This window comes from Fringilla coelebs, assembly GCF_963513975.1.
Source record: "Fringilla coelebs genome assembly, contig: SCAFFOLD_286, whole genome shotgun sequence".
Classification (NCBI taxonomy): Eukaryota; Metazoa; Chordata; class Aves; order Passeriformes; family Fringillidae; genus Fringilla; species Fringilla coelebs.
In genome coordinates this window covers 15,679-29,067 of record NW_028167373.1, presented here as the reverse complement: position 1 = coordinate 29,067, position 13,389 = coordinate 15,679, and the positions used below count along the sequence as shown (strand labels likewise).

At 57.0% G+C, this 13,389-nt stretch overlaps 1 protein-coding gene across 1 annotated transcript; it reads left to right on the top strand.

Annotated features, from left to right (window-relative positions):
• The first annotated feature begins 10,773 nt into the window (after nt 1–10,773).
• On the top strand, nt 10,774–12,249 carry LOC311165994 (uncharacterized protein). The gene is made up of 2 exons (XM_084227486.1): nt 10,774–11,421; nt 11,470–12,249. Exons 1-2 carry the CDS (start codon nt 11,165–11,167, stop codon nt 12,098–12,100), a joined length of 888 nt encoding a protein of 295 aa, XP_084083612.1. The 5' UTR covers nt 10,774–11,164; the 3' UTR covers nt 12,101–12,249.
• Nucleotides 12,250–13,389: the final 1,140 nt, after the last annotated feature.

Below are 13,389 nucleotides of genomic sequence, written 5' to 3'. Positions count from 1 at the left end.
AAACAATGGAGACACAACAGGGACAGAAAGCACGAGGCAAGGAAAATGACTGCAAGGACTGAGAGAATGCAAAATGAGATAACTGAGATGAGACTGATGGTGGGCTGATGAGGCTCAGAGAACCCTGGAGGAAGAAGATGCTAACTGAATGATTTATTCCAAGAACTGCAAAGATGGATGCCTGAGAATCCTACAGTCAGAAACCTCTACCTGACCTCACATTCTAACAAGTCCTAATCTGCCATAATGGATCCTTGCAGAGCGCAGCTCCCATACAGCTCAGAACAAGAACCTCAGAAGACATGGGAGTGGATGCTTCCAAAGAGAGAAGAGATTCTGATGCCAGTCTGAGCTCCTGAATCAACAGTCCTACGGCATTGGTGCCAGGATAAAGAACACAGATCACAGATGCTAAGAATGGTTTCTGATAGGCCCCTCAAAGGCCTAAGGTAAAAGACAGGACATACCCAAACAACACAGAATGCACGACAGACAAGTGACACCACACACACACTGGGACTGCTCTGCCCTGGGCACCTTGGCACTCTGATCAAAACTGACACTTTCCCTTTATGTGGCCTACGAGGACACTGATTGGATATCCTCATCTCCACAGCTGACTCAAAACCCCTTGCAGCCAGCCCCATCCCAGAGGTGCCTTTTCATCCCCTCTAGCCCGTGACTTATCTCTCAGGCATCTGGAGATGCTGATCCCTCTCAGGTGCACGCTGTCAAGGAAGCTGCTGCTGACACCAGGCTGTTGTCTCTGAGTCTGCCAAGAGAAAGGAAACCAAACATCAGTGCACAACCTCAGCAGCACAGTGACCAAAACACAATTCTGCTACTCACCATTCTCCTGAGAATGCACAGCTCCTGGGACTGCAGACTTCATGCTTGCTCGGAGGCCGACACCCCTGTGGCAGGGTGCACCTGGGTTAAGGGGAGACAAGGTGATGCGGCACTGCTGATACCTGAGTTGAGCCTCACCCCTTCTCCCGACCTCCCCGACTCACCACAACTCTAAGGAAATTGCCAAAGGCTACCTGGGTGGCACCTGTAAATTGAAAAGGCTGAGGCTTCATCACCAAGTCCTGTAACACATCCACAGGGCTCACAGGAGCAGCAAACCCGATCGGTGCTGGGGGCCTGGCAGAGAGCATTGCCTAAAGGGCACAAATGAGAATGGAAACTTAGAACTGCACCAGAAACAGAGACCTGAGCAATAACAACCGCTTCTCTCCACTGCTCACCTTGACTGCTGATATCCAGATTTGCCTCCTAAAAAGAGAGAAAAAGAACAGTGCTGTGACACAGTCACCATTTACATTCCCCATGCAGAGACAAACACTGACTGACCTGCTCGGGGGAACCTCCTCACCCAGGATGGGGCACGCTGCCCTGGATTTTATCCTTCTGCATCTGAAAGAAAGTGAGGACAGAAGTCAAAGTGCTGCAGGATAACTTCACAGCTGCAAACATCTTGTGTCCATCTACAAATCCCATCTAGAGTCCAACTAAACCCCACACTACAAATATCAAGTCTCTGGGACTTCTATTCCACCAAGCTATGCAGCAGGGCAGAGCAGCTCCAGCACAAATATGTGCAGACACCCGTGACACAGGACATGACAAACATGGAGACAGTAAACACAACACATTATGCTACAAACAGAGGGACACAAGGATAAGGGAAGAGTTCCTGGCAGGATTATTAATGGCAAGGACCACAAGGATGCAAAAGGATGACCGATGCTAAGATGACAGTGGATGGAGGAAGCTCCACTAAGGAGCAGAAGAAAAGACTGGAACAGAGGGACCTAAGAACTGTTGGTCACGATGACCAAGATGCCTGTGAGACAATGCTACATTTAAAATGCTCTCCATATCATACCATCTTATAAGGCCCTGAATGTTACAGCTCACAGCTGGAAAGGATGGATGGTGATACACCTGGAAACAAAGCCTCAAAACACACCTGACTCGATGCTGCTGAGATGTGACTCGGATGTGGCCGAGCCCACAGGTAAAAGAACAAATTATATTGGCATTGTGCCGAGAAGTGCGAGCATTTGAGAAGCCAGAGATGATGGCTGATACTCATGGTGAGGGCCTCAAGAGGAAAAGGCAGAGATATCTGATCCAAGGTACCCCAAAGACACACGAGGTAACACAGGACACAGACAACACAACACAGACTGGAGCTGTTCTGCACTGCACACCCAACAGCTGCAATCAACAGCAGAGCCTCTCCCTTTAGCTGTCCTAAGGGGCCTCTTAGAGAGCACTCCTTTTCCCTCTGCTCATTTTTAAATCTGTCCCAGGCATTTCCAACCCACTACTCTCCCATCCTCCCACCTCCAGGCCGTGGCCCCCAACTTATCTTTTGGATGACCGGTGATGTGAATCCACATTGGATCTGAAATGAGCCTGCCTCAGAGAGCCCCGTGATGGCCTCTTAGCCTCTGGCTCAGCTACAATAAAGAAAACCAAAAACAACGTATGACTTCAGGGTTATGCGGGCCAAATCCCAGCAAGTCAGCTACTTACCCTCACCTGAGTGCACCTGGGTCTTGATTCTCCAGCTGCATCCTGATTCCAAGGCTGTGCCGGTTATCCTGAGTGGCACCTGGGTTAGAGAAAGGCAAAGTTACGTGGCATTTCTGTGACTGCAGTGGATGAGCTTGTGTGCTGTAAGACATGTGAATGTCTCTGCTATGCTTGTGAAAAGCCTTGGGGGCCCCTCAAACAGACACCCTTTCTCACCCTGCTGCCTTCAACCCCCCCCAATAACTCCTAACCAGATACCTGCTCACCCTCCCTCTCCTCATCACAATCCTCAACTCACCTGAAGCCTCAATCTCTAACATCATCTTGGACCCTGGGCAGATGCCTTTTGTGCCACTATGAATCTGCTGAAAAAAGTGCTGTACTTGACACAACCTGGAACTTCTGGAAGCTGCACTCCTCCTAAAAGGAAAAAAAAAAAACAAACAAAATAAGAACAAAGCCAGGAATTACAAAAGCACTTTACCACCCCTAAATGCACAACCCAAAATGATGAACTTAAATACTCTCTGTGTTTAATGCTGTTTTCTTCCAGCATCTTCAAAGCTTCTATCATTTCAGATGTCCAAAAGCACCTGCAGAAAACAAGCAGAAAAAGGCTTATCACAGAAATAAAAAGAGAGTACTTACCCCAGCACAGCCTGAAGATGAAGTGAAGCCCCCCAGCCAAGGCTGGGGTTAATATACCCCTGATTGTGCCCACCCCTCGTTCCCACCACACCCAGGAAAAGGGAGGGGGCAAATCCCACCGGGTACAAAAGCCCTCGGAGCAGCTGCAGCTGGTTTGGCTCCTCTGACTTGGATTCCAGGGGATAAAGGGCTTGATAGAGAAAAAAAAAACTCTTCAGAGAAATAACAGCACTTTCTTTTTTGTTACAACCACTTAGAGAAGAAGGGCAGAAAACTGGTAAGAAATAAAACTTTGTGTTTAGGAAGCACAGCTAGATAAATTAACTGATTTGCTGTTAACTTACATAATTATTTCTATAGGTGCCACCCGGGTAGCCTTGATGACTGCTGATGAATAATTCACGTGTAATTAAGCAGGGTGGAGAAGAACACTGATGGTATGAATGGTCTAAGTCTCCATGGGATCTCTAATTAGGGCTACCAATATTATAAACAGAAATAAAGGTCTTTTGGCAGTGCAAGGGTTAAGTACGTGCCAGGCTCACCCTTCTCTGAGTTATCTGGTCCTAAGGCACAGAATGAAGTGCCCTGAAATGCACATTTAAACCCTTAAAATGCTGAAAAAGGCAGAGCTTCCTTCAAGTGAACCCCATAAACAGAGAAACGGGGCAGTTACCTCCGCTGAAACTGATAAAATGGCAAATAGATGGCCCTGCTGTTGAATTTAATCACCTAAAATTCAGTGAAAAGAGGAGTTCTCCCCGCTTTAAATCTCTCAAGTAACGGAAAAAGGGATTTTTCCCTCAATCCAAACCCTTAAGAAGGAGGGATGGCCAGAGGAGATTTGCAGGAGGTGCTTGGGACTCTCAAGGCAGCCTGATTTTGGGGTGGGGGCTGCCGGGGTCTGGAAGGCATCCTGGGACCTGCGGAATTCCAGCAGCCACTCCGTGCCACAGCCCCCTGAACACCAATGCCATCCTTTTCCCTTTTCCTTTTCCCTCTGTCCCCCAGCCCTCAGGCTCTGCCTGTCGCCCTCAATCCCCCCTTTGCCCCTCAGTCCCCTCTCACCTTCTCTGTGTCACCCTTAGCCCCTCTCCTTTGCCCCTCAGTCCCCCCTTTGCCCCCCAGCCCCCTCTCAGCTCCTGTGTGTCACCCTTATTCCTTCTCCTTTGTCCCTCAGCCCCTCGGTGTCCCCCTTATTCCCTCTCCTTTGCCCCCCAGCCCTCTCTCAGCCCCTCGGTGTCACCCTGAGCCCCTCTCCTTTGCCCCTCAGTCCCCCCCTTTGCCCCTCAAGCCCCCTCTCAGCCCCCCTCACCTCCTTTGTGTCACCCTTATTCCTTCTCCTTCACCCCTCAGCCCCCCCCTCGGTGTCCCCCTTAATCCCTCTCCTTCGCCCCTCAAGCCCCCTCTCAGCCCCTCTGTGTCCCCCTTATTCCCTCTCCTTTGCCCCCCAGCCCTCAGGCTCTGTCACCCCCAAGCCCCCCCTTTGCCCCTCAAGCCCCCTCTCAGCTCTTGTGTGTCACCCCCATGCCCCCCTTTACCCCTCAAGCCCCCTCTCAGCCCCCCCTCACCTCCTTTGTGTCACCCTTATTCCCTCTCCTTCGCCCCTCAGCCCCCCCTCGGTGTCCCCCTCATTCCCTCTCCTTTGCCCCTCAAGCCCCCTCTCACCTCCTCTGTGTCCCCCTTATTCCCTCTCCTTCGCCCCTCAGTCCCCCCTTTGCCCCCCAACCCCCTCTCAGCCCCTCGGTGTCACCCTGAGCCCCTCTCCTTTGTCCCTCAGCCCCTCAGTGTCACCCTTATTCCCTCTCCTTCTCCCCTCTGCCCGCTCTCACCTCCTCAGTGTCACCCTGAGCCCCTCTCCTTCTCCCCTCACCCTTATTCCCTCTCCTTTGCCCCTCAGTCCCCCCTTTGCCCCTCAAGACCCCTCTCAGCCCCCCCTCAGCTCCTCTGTGTCCCCCTCATTCCCTCTGCTTTGCCCCCCAGCCCCCTCTCAGCCCCTCGGTGTCACCCTTAGCCCCTCTCCTTCGCCCCTCAGCCCCCCCTCGGTGTCCCCCTTATTCCCTCTCCTTTGCCCCCCAGCCCCCCCTCAGCTCCTCGGTGTCCCCCTCATTCCCTCTCCTTTGCCCCTCAAGCCCCCTCTCAGCCCCTCGGTGTCACCCTCCCGCTGCCCCTGCCACCCTCAGCATCTCTGTGTGTCCCCCACTGTCCCCTCTCCCTGCTCCTCCCTCAGCTCCCAGCCTCTGCCACCCTCCAGACCCCTCTTTGCCCCTCAAGCTGCCCCTCAGCCTCTGCCGTGCCCCGAAAGGACCCAAAAAACCCGATAAATTCCCTAAAAAAGCCCTACTTTTCAAAGTGTCCTAAACACCCCACAAAAACCTACAAGTAGCCTCAGAATACACTAAAAATACCCTACTTGTAAAAAGCCCCTAAAAATCCCCAAAGGACCTTTAAAAAATCCCTAAAGGGTCCTAGAAGAGCTCCAAGGACACCCCTAAAGTCTTTAAAACGCCCTGATAAGACCCTGAAAGAAACCTTCCTAAATTCCCTCAAAAACCCTAGAAATACCCTGGTCCTAAAAAAGTCCTCCACATAGTCCTCAAAAAGCCCTGAAAACTTTAAAGTAGTCCTAAAAAAGCCACAAGAATACCCCAAAAAAAAACCCCTAAAATTTCTAATTAGTAGCGAGACAGCCCTTTAAAACACCCTAAAAGAAAAAGTTTCTTTTAAAAGCCCTAAAGGCATCCTAAACCTTGCCAGAGAATTCCTAAATAATACCTGCAAAAAAAAAAAAAAAAAAAAAAAAAAAAACCAAAAAAAACCCCCCAAAAACCCAAAAAACCCCCCCCAAAAAACCCCACTAAAATATCCTTAAAAATCCCTGGAGGAAAAAAACAAAATCTAAAAAAACCACCTAAAAACTGGGGTAACTGCCTGCAGCTGCTGGGGGGGTTCTGGGGCTGTCCCACCTTTAGGGTTGCACCTGTACCCCAAGTCCTTTGCACCCCTGACCCCGGTGTGAGCTCCCCACCTCTCAAACCCCCCCTCCCACAATCTCTGTGTGTCACCCCCAGCCCCCCAACATTGTCCCTTGGCCCCCTGACCTCCACCTGGTTAGGGTTGGTTTTTAGGGGGTGGGGTGAGGGCTGGCTCACCTGTCACCCTCAGGTACCCCCACTTTGCCCCTCAATGTCCGTGTGTCACCCCCAGCCCCCCGACCCTGTCCCTGGGCCCCCTGACCTCCACCGTGCACCCTCCACCTGGTTAGGGTTGGTTTTTAGGGTGAGTTTGGGGTGGGGTGAGGGCTGGTTCACCTGTACCCTGACCCTACCTGTACCCCAAGTCCTTTGCACCCCAAACCCTCAGTGTCAGCTCCCCACCTCTCAAACCCCCCTCCCACAATCTCTGTGTGTCACCCCCAGCCCCCCAACATTGTCCCTTGGCCCCCTGACCTCCATCGTTCACCCTCCACCCATCTAGGGGTGGTTTTTAGGGTGGGGTTAGGGCTGGTTCACCTGTACCCTGACCCTACCTGTACCCCAAGTCCTTTGCACCCCAAACCCTCAGTGTCAGCTCCCCACCTGTCAAACCCCCCCTCCCACAATCTCTGTGTGTCACCCCCAGCCCCCTGACCCTGTCCCTGGGCCCCCTGACCTCCACCTGGTTAGGGTCAGTTTTTAGGGTGAGTTTGGGGTGGGGTGAGGGCTGGCTCACCTGTCACCCTCAGGTACCCCCTCTTTGCCCCTCAATGTCTGTGTGTCACCCCAAGCCCCCCGACCCTGTCCCTTGGCCCCCTGACCTCCACCTGGTTAGGGTCGGTTTTTAGGGTGAGTTTAGGGGTGCTGTGAGGGCTGGCTCACCTGTACCCTGACCCTACCTGTACCCCAAGTCCTTTGCACCCCAAACCCTCAGTGTGAGCTCCCCACCTCTCAAACCCCCCTCCCACAATCTCTGTGTGTCACCCCCAGCCCCCCGACCCTGTCCCTGGGCCCCCTGACCTCCACCTGGTTAGGGTTGGTTTTTAGGGGGTGGGGTGAGGGCTGGCTCACCTGTACCCTGACTCTACCTGTACCCCAAGTCCTTTGCACCCCAAACCCTCAGTGTCAGCTCCCCACCTGTCAGACCCCCCCCTTCCCCCTCAATGTCCGTGTGTCACCCCCAGCCCCCCGACATTGTCCCTTCGTCCCCTGACCTCCATCGTGCACTCTTCACCTGGTTAGGGTTGGTTTTTAGGGGGTGGGGTGAGGGCTGGGTCACCTGTCACCCTCAGGCACCCCCACTTTGCCCCTCAATCTCTGTGTGTCACCCCCAGCCCCCCGACCCTGTCCCTGGGCCCCCTGACCTCCACCGTGCACCCTCCACCTGGTTAGGGTCGGTTTTTAGGGTGAGTTTGGGGTGCTGTGAGGGCGTACCTGTCACCTGTGAGGGCGTACCTGTCACCTGTCACCTGTGAGGGCTGGTTCCCCTGTCACCCTCAGGTACCCCCACTTTGCCCCTCAATGTCTGTGTGTCACCCCAGCCCCCCGACCCTGTCCCTGGCCCCCTGACCCCCACCGTGCACTCTCCACCTGGGTAGGGTCGGTTTTTAGGGTGAGTTTGGGGTGCTGTGAGGGCGTACCTGTCACCTGTCACCTGTGAGGGTGTACCTGTCACCCTCAGGTACCCCCACTTTGCCCCTCAGGGCACCCCCTGCCCCTCACCCCCTTTGTGTCACCCTCGAGTTCCCACTGCAGCCCCTCGGCGTCTCTGTGCCGCTCTGGAGCCCCCTCCCCACCCCTGGGGACACCTGCAGCCCCTGGTGACACCTGCAGCCCCCTCCCCACCCCTGGGGACACCTTGCAGCCCCCAGTGACACCTGCAGCCCCCTCCCCACCCCTGGGGACACCTGCAGCCCCTGGTGACACCTGCAGCCCCCTCCCCACCCCTGGTGACACCTGCAGCCCCTGGTGACACCTGCAGCCCCCTCCCCACCCCTGGGGACACCTGCAGCCCCCTCCCCTCAGCCCCCATGCTCTGTGTCACCTGCAGCCCCCTCCCCTCGGTCCCCAGCCCCCAGTGACACCTGCAGCCCCCTGCGGTGGGTGGGGCAGGGGGCGTGGCAAAGTGGGCGTGGCGACATGTGGGGTTTGGGCAGGTGGGCGGGGCTTGCTAAGAGTTTCCCGATGTTTTGGGAGCTGGTTTTGTTTGTTTTTTGGTTTTTTTTTTGTTTTTTCTCTTTTTTTGGTTTTTTTTTGTGTTTTTTTTTTTTGTTTTTGGGTTTTTTTTTTTTGTTTTTTCTTTTTTTTGTTTTTTGTTTTGGTTTTTTGGTTTTTTTTGTTTTGTTTTGGGGTTTTTTTTTGTTGTTGTTTTTTTGTTTGTTTTTGTTTTTTGGTTTGTTTTTGTTTTTTTGTTTTTTTGTTTTGATTTTTTGGGGTTTGTTTTTTGGGTTTTTTTTTGGTTTTTTTTTTTTTTGTTTTTTGTTTTTTGGGGTTTTTTTGGGTTTTGGGTTTTTTTTTGTTTTTTGTTTTTTTGTTTTTTGGGTTTTTTTGGGTTTTGGCTTTTTTTGGTTTTTGGTTTTTTGTTTTTTGGGGGGGTTTTTTGTTTGTTTTTTTGTTTTTTGGGGTTTTTTTGCGGCATTTGGGGGTTTTGGAGCTCGCGGGCAGGTGGCAGCAGCAAGGCTGGGCCAGGTGACACAGGTGACACATGGGATGCAGGTGACACAGGTGACACAGGGGATGCAGGTGACACAGGTGACATAGGTGATGCAGGTGATACCGGTGACACAGGGGAGGCAGGGGACACAGGTGACACGCAGGTGATGCATAGGTGACACAGGTGGTGCAGGTGACACAGGTGACATAGGTGATGCAGGTGACACAGGGGACGCAGGTGACACAGGTGACAGGTGATGCTGGTGACACAGATAACCCAGGTGACATAGGTGACGCTGGTGACAGGTGATGCTGATGACATAAGTGATGCTGGTGACACAGGTGACACACAGGTGACACAGGTGATGCTAGTGACACAGATATCACAGGTGACACAGGTAATGCTCATGACATGCAGGTGATGCTGATGACACAGGTGACACACAGGTGACACACAGGTGGCGCAGGTGGCACAGGCAGCACAGGTGACACAGGTGATGCTAGTGACACAGATAACACAGGTGACATAGGTGATGCTGATGACACAGGTGATACAGGTGACAGGTGATGCTGGTGACACAGGTGATACAGGTGGTGCTGGAGACACGCAGGTGACACAGGTGACACACAGGTGACAGGGGACACAGGTGGCACAGGCAGCACAGGTGACACAGGTGATACCCAGGTGACACACAGGTAACGCACCTGACACAGGTGACACCCAGGTGACACACAGGTGACGCACAGGTGACACCCAGGTGACACACAGGCGGCACAGGTGACACCCAGGTGACGCAGGTGACACAGGTAACACAGGTGGCACAGGTAGCACAGGTGGCACAGGTGACACCCAGGTGACACGGGCACCCCCAATCCCCCTGCCTGGGGGAGGGATCCCCCCCAGCCCCAAACCCCGGGAGCTGCCCCCGAACTCCCAAAATTCCCCAAACCCCCAAAATCCCCCAAAGCCCCCCAAATCCCCCAAAGCCCCCCAAAACCTTCCCTCCCCCCCAGGGGTCCCACAGGCCCCCCAAAAACACCACGGCCCCAAAATGCTCAAATTCCCCCCAGGACCCCCCAAAGGACCCCCAAAGGACCCCCAAACCCTCCCCCACCCCCCCCAAACCCTCCCCCATCCCCCCAAACCCTCCCCAGCCCCCCAAACCCTCCCCAGGACCCCCAAAGGACCCCCAAACCCTCCCCCAGGACCCCCCAAACCCTCCCCAAACCCTCCCCCATCCCCCCCAAACCCTCCCCAGCCCCCCCAAACCCTCCCCCATTCCCCCCCAAACCCTCCCCAGCCCCCCCAAACCCTCCCCCAAGACCCCCCAAACCCTCCCAGGACCCCCAGCCCCTCCCCCAGCCCCCCCAAACCCTCCCCCAGCCCCCCTAACCTTCCCCAGCCCCCCCAGACCCTCCCCCAGACCCCCCAAACCATCCCCCAGCCCCCCAAACCCTCCCCCAGACCCCCCAAACCATCCCCCAGCCCCCCAACCCCTCCCCCAGCCCCCCCAAACCCTCCCCCACCCCTCCAAACCCCCCCCAGGACCCCCCAAACCCTCCCCAGGACCCCCAAACCCTCCCCAGGACCCCCCAAACCCTCCCCCAGCCCCCCCAAACCCTCCCCACCCCCCCCAACCCCCCCCCCAGGACCCCCCAAACCCTCCCCCACCCCCCCCCAAACCCTCCCCAGGATCCCCAAACCCTCCCCAGCCCCCCAAACCCTCCCCAGGACCCCCCAAACCCTCCCCCACCCCCCCCAAACCCTCCCCAGGACCCCCCAAACCCTCCCCAGGACCCCCAAACCCTCCCCCAAACCCTCCCCCAGGCCCCCCCAAACCCTCCCCCAGGACCCTCCCCCATGACCCCCCAGACCCCCCCCCCAGCCCCCCACCCCCCCCCCCCGAGCCCCCCAAAAACGACCCCGAGGCGCTGCCAAAGCTCAGTGGCCACTTTATAAAAAGGGGGGGCGCGGGGGCCCCCCCGTATCAACATATGTACAGGGGGAGGGGCATGTACAGGTATTTACACCCCCCGGGGGTATTTACAGAGCTGGGGGGGGGGAGGGGCCGCCGGGGGGAGGGGCAGACCCCCCCATCCCCCCCTCCCCCCGCCAGACACGCCCCGAGTTTCTACAAGAAACAGCCAAAAAAAAAGGGAGGAAAAAGAGCCTTTTTGGGGGGGGAGGGGCGGTGACGTCACGGGGGCGGTGTCACGGCGGTGACGTCATCGGTGTCGCGGCGGTGACGTCATTGCGGGCACTGCGCGGTGGGGGGAGGGGCAGCCACGTCACAGCCGGTGGGGGCGGGGCTTGGTGGTGACAGTGACCCCCCCACCCACACATGGGCGTGGCCAAAGATGATGACGTCATCGAGGGTGGCCCCGAGGTCAGCGGGGGTGGCCAAAGGTCAGCCAGGTCAAAGGTCACCGAGGCCAAAGGTCAGCCAGGCCAGAGGTCACCCAGGTCAAAGGTCAGCCAGGCCAGAGGTCACCGAGGTCAAAGGTCACCGAGGGCAAAGGTCATCCAGGTCAGAGGTCACCCAGGCCAAATGTCAGCCAGGTCAAAGGTCACCCAGGCCAGAGGTCAGCCAGGCCAAGGGTCAGCCAGGCCAAAGGTCACCCAAACCAGAGGTCACTGAGGCCAAAGGTCACCGAGGGCAAAGGTCAGCCAGGCCAGAGGTCAGCCAGGCCAGAGGTCACCCAGGCCAGAGGTCACCGAGGCCAAAGGTCACCCCGGTCAGAGGTCACCGAGGCCAGAGGTCACCGAGGCCAGAGGTCACCGAGGACAGAGGTCAGCCAGGGTGTCCCTTGTGGCCACCCACGCTGTCCCCTCTGGTCACCCAGGGTGGGTGGCCTTGGGCCACGGTGGCCACAGGGCAGCTCCCGGCGTCCTCGTGTCCCTGGTGGCCCAAAATCCAACCCTGGTGGCCCAAAATTCAACCCTGGTGGCCCAAAATCCAACCCTGGTGGCCAAATGTCCACCCTGGGGTGTCCTCGTGTCCCTGGTGGCCCCTCAGGCCACCCTGGTGGCCCAAAATTCAGCCCTGGTGGCCCAGAACCCAACCCTGGGGGCCAAACCCCAACCCTGGGTGCCAAACTTTAACTCTGGTGATCAAAGGCCAACCCTGGTGGCCACACCCCGACCCTGGTGGCCACACCCCAGTCCTGGTGGCCACAACCCAACCCTGGTGGCCAACCCTGACCCCGGGCTGGCAGCCAGCCCCAGTTGGGCTATGGCTGGGCTGTCTGGGCTAGCTGAGGGACACTGGGCTAGCTGAGGGCTGTCTGGGCTAGCTGAGAGACACTGGGCTAGCTGAGGGCTGGCTGGGCTAGCTGAGGGCCAGCTCGGCTAGCTGAGGGACACTGGGCTAGCTGAGGGCTGGCTGGGCTAGCTGAGGGACAGCTGGGCTAGCTGAGGGCTGGCTGGGCTAGCTGAGGGACACTGGGCTAGCTGAGGGACACTGGGCTAGCTGAGGGACAGCTGGGCTAGCTGAGGGCTGGCTGGGCTAGCTGAGGGACACTGGGCTGGCTGAGGGACAGCTGGGCTAGCTGAGGGACACTGGGCTAGCTGAGGGCTGGCTGGGCTAGCTGAGGGACAGCTGGGCTAGCTGAGGGCTGGCTGGGCTAGCTGAGGGACACTGGGCTAGCTGAGGGACACTGGGCTAGCTGAGGGACACTGGGCTAGCTGAGGGCTGGCTGGGCTAGCTGAGGGACACTGGGCTAGCTGAGGGACACTGGGCTAGCTGAGGGCTGGCTGGGCTAGCTGAGGGACACTGGGCTAGCTGAGGGCTGGCTGGGCTAGCTGAGGGCTGGCTGGGCTGGCTGAGGGCTCCCTGGGCTAGTTGAGGGACAGCTGGGCTAGCTGAGGGACACTGGGCTAGCTGAGGGACAGCTGGGCTAGCTGAGGGACAGCTGGGCTAGCTGAGGGACAGCTGGGCTAGCTGAGAGACACTGGGCTAGCTGAGGGACAGCTGGGCTAGCTGAGAGACACTGGGCTAGCTGAGGGACACTGGGCTAGCTGAGGGACACTGGGCTAGCTGAGGGACACTGGGCTAGCTGAGGGACAGCTGGGCTAGCTGAGGGACAGCTGGGCTAGCTGAGGGACACTGGGCTAGCTGAGGGACACTGGGCTAGCTGAGGGACAGCTGGGCTAGCTGAGGGCTGGCTGGGCTAGCTGAGGGACACTGGGCTAGCTGAGGGCTGGCTGGGCTAGCTGAGGGCCAGCTGGGCTAGCTGAGGGACAGCTGGGCTAGCTGAGGGACAGCTGGGCTAGCTGAGGGCTGGCTGGGCTAGCTGAGGGACACCTGGGCTAGCTGAGGGCTGGCTGGGCTAGCTGAGGGACAGCTGGGCTACCTGAGGGACACTGGGCTAGCTGAGGGACAGCTGGGCTAGCTGAGGGACACTGGGCTAGCTGAGGGACAGCTGGGCTAGCTGAGGGACACTGGGCTAGCTGAGGGACAGCTGGGCTAGCTGAGGGACAGCTGGGCTAGCTGAGGGACACTGGGCTAGCTGGGGGCTGGCTGGGCTAGCTGGGGGCTGGCTGGGCTAGCTGAGGGACACTGGGCTA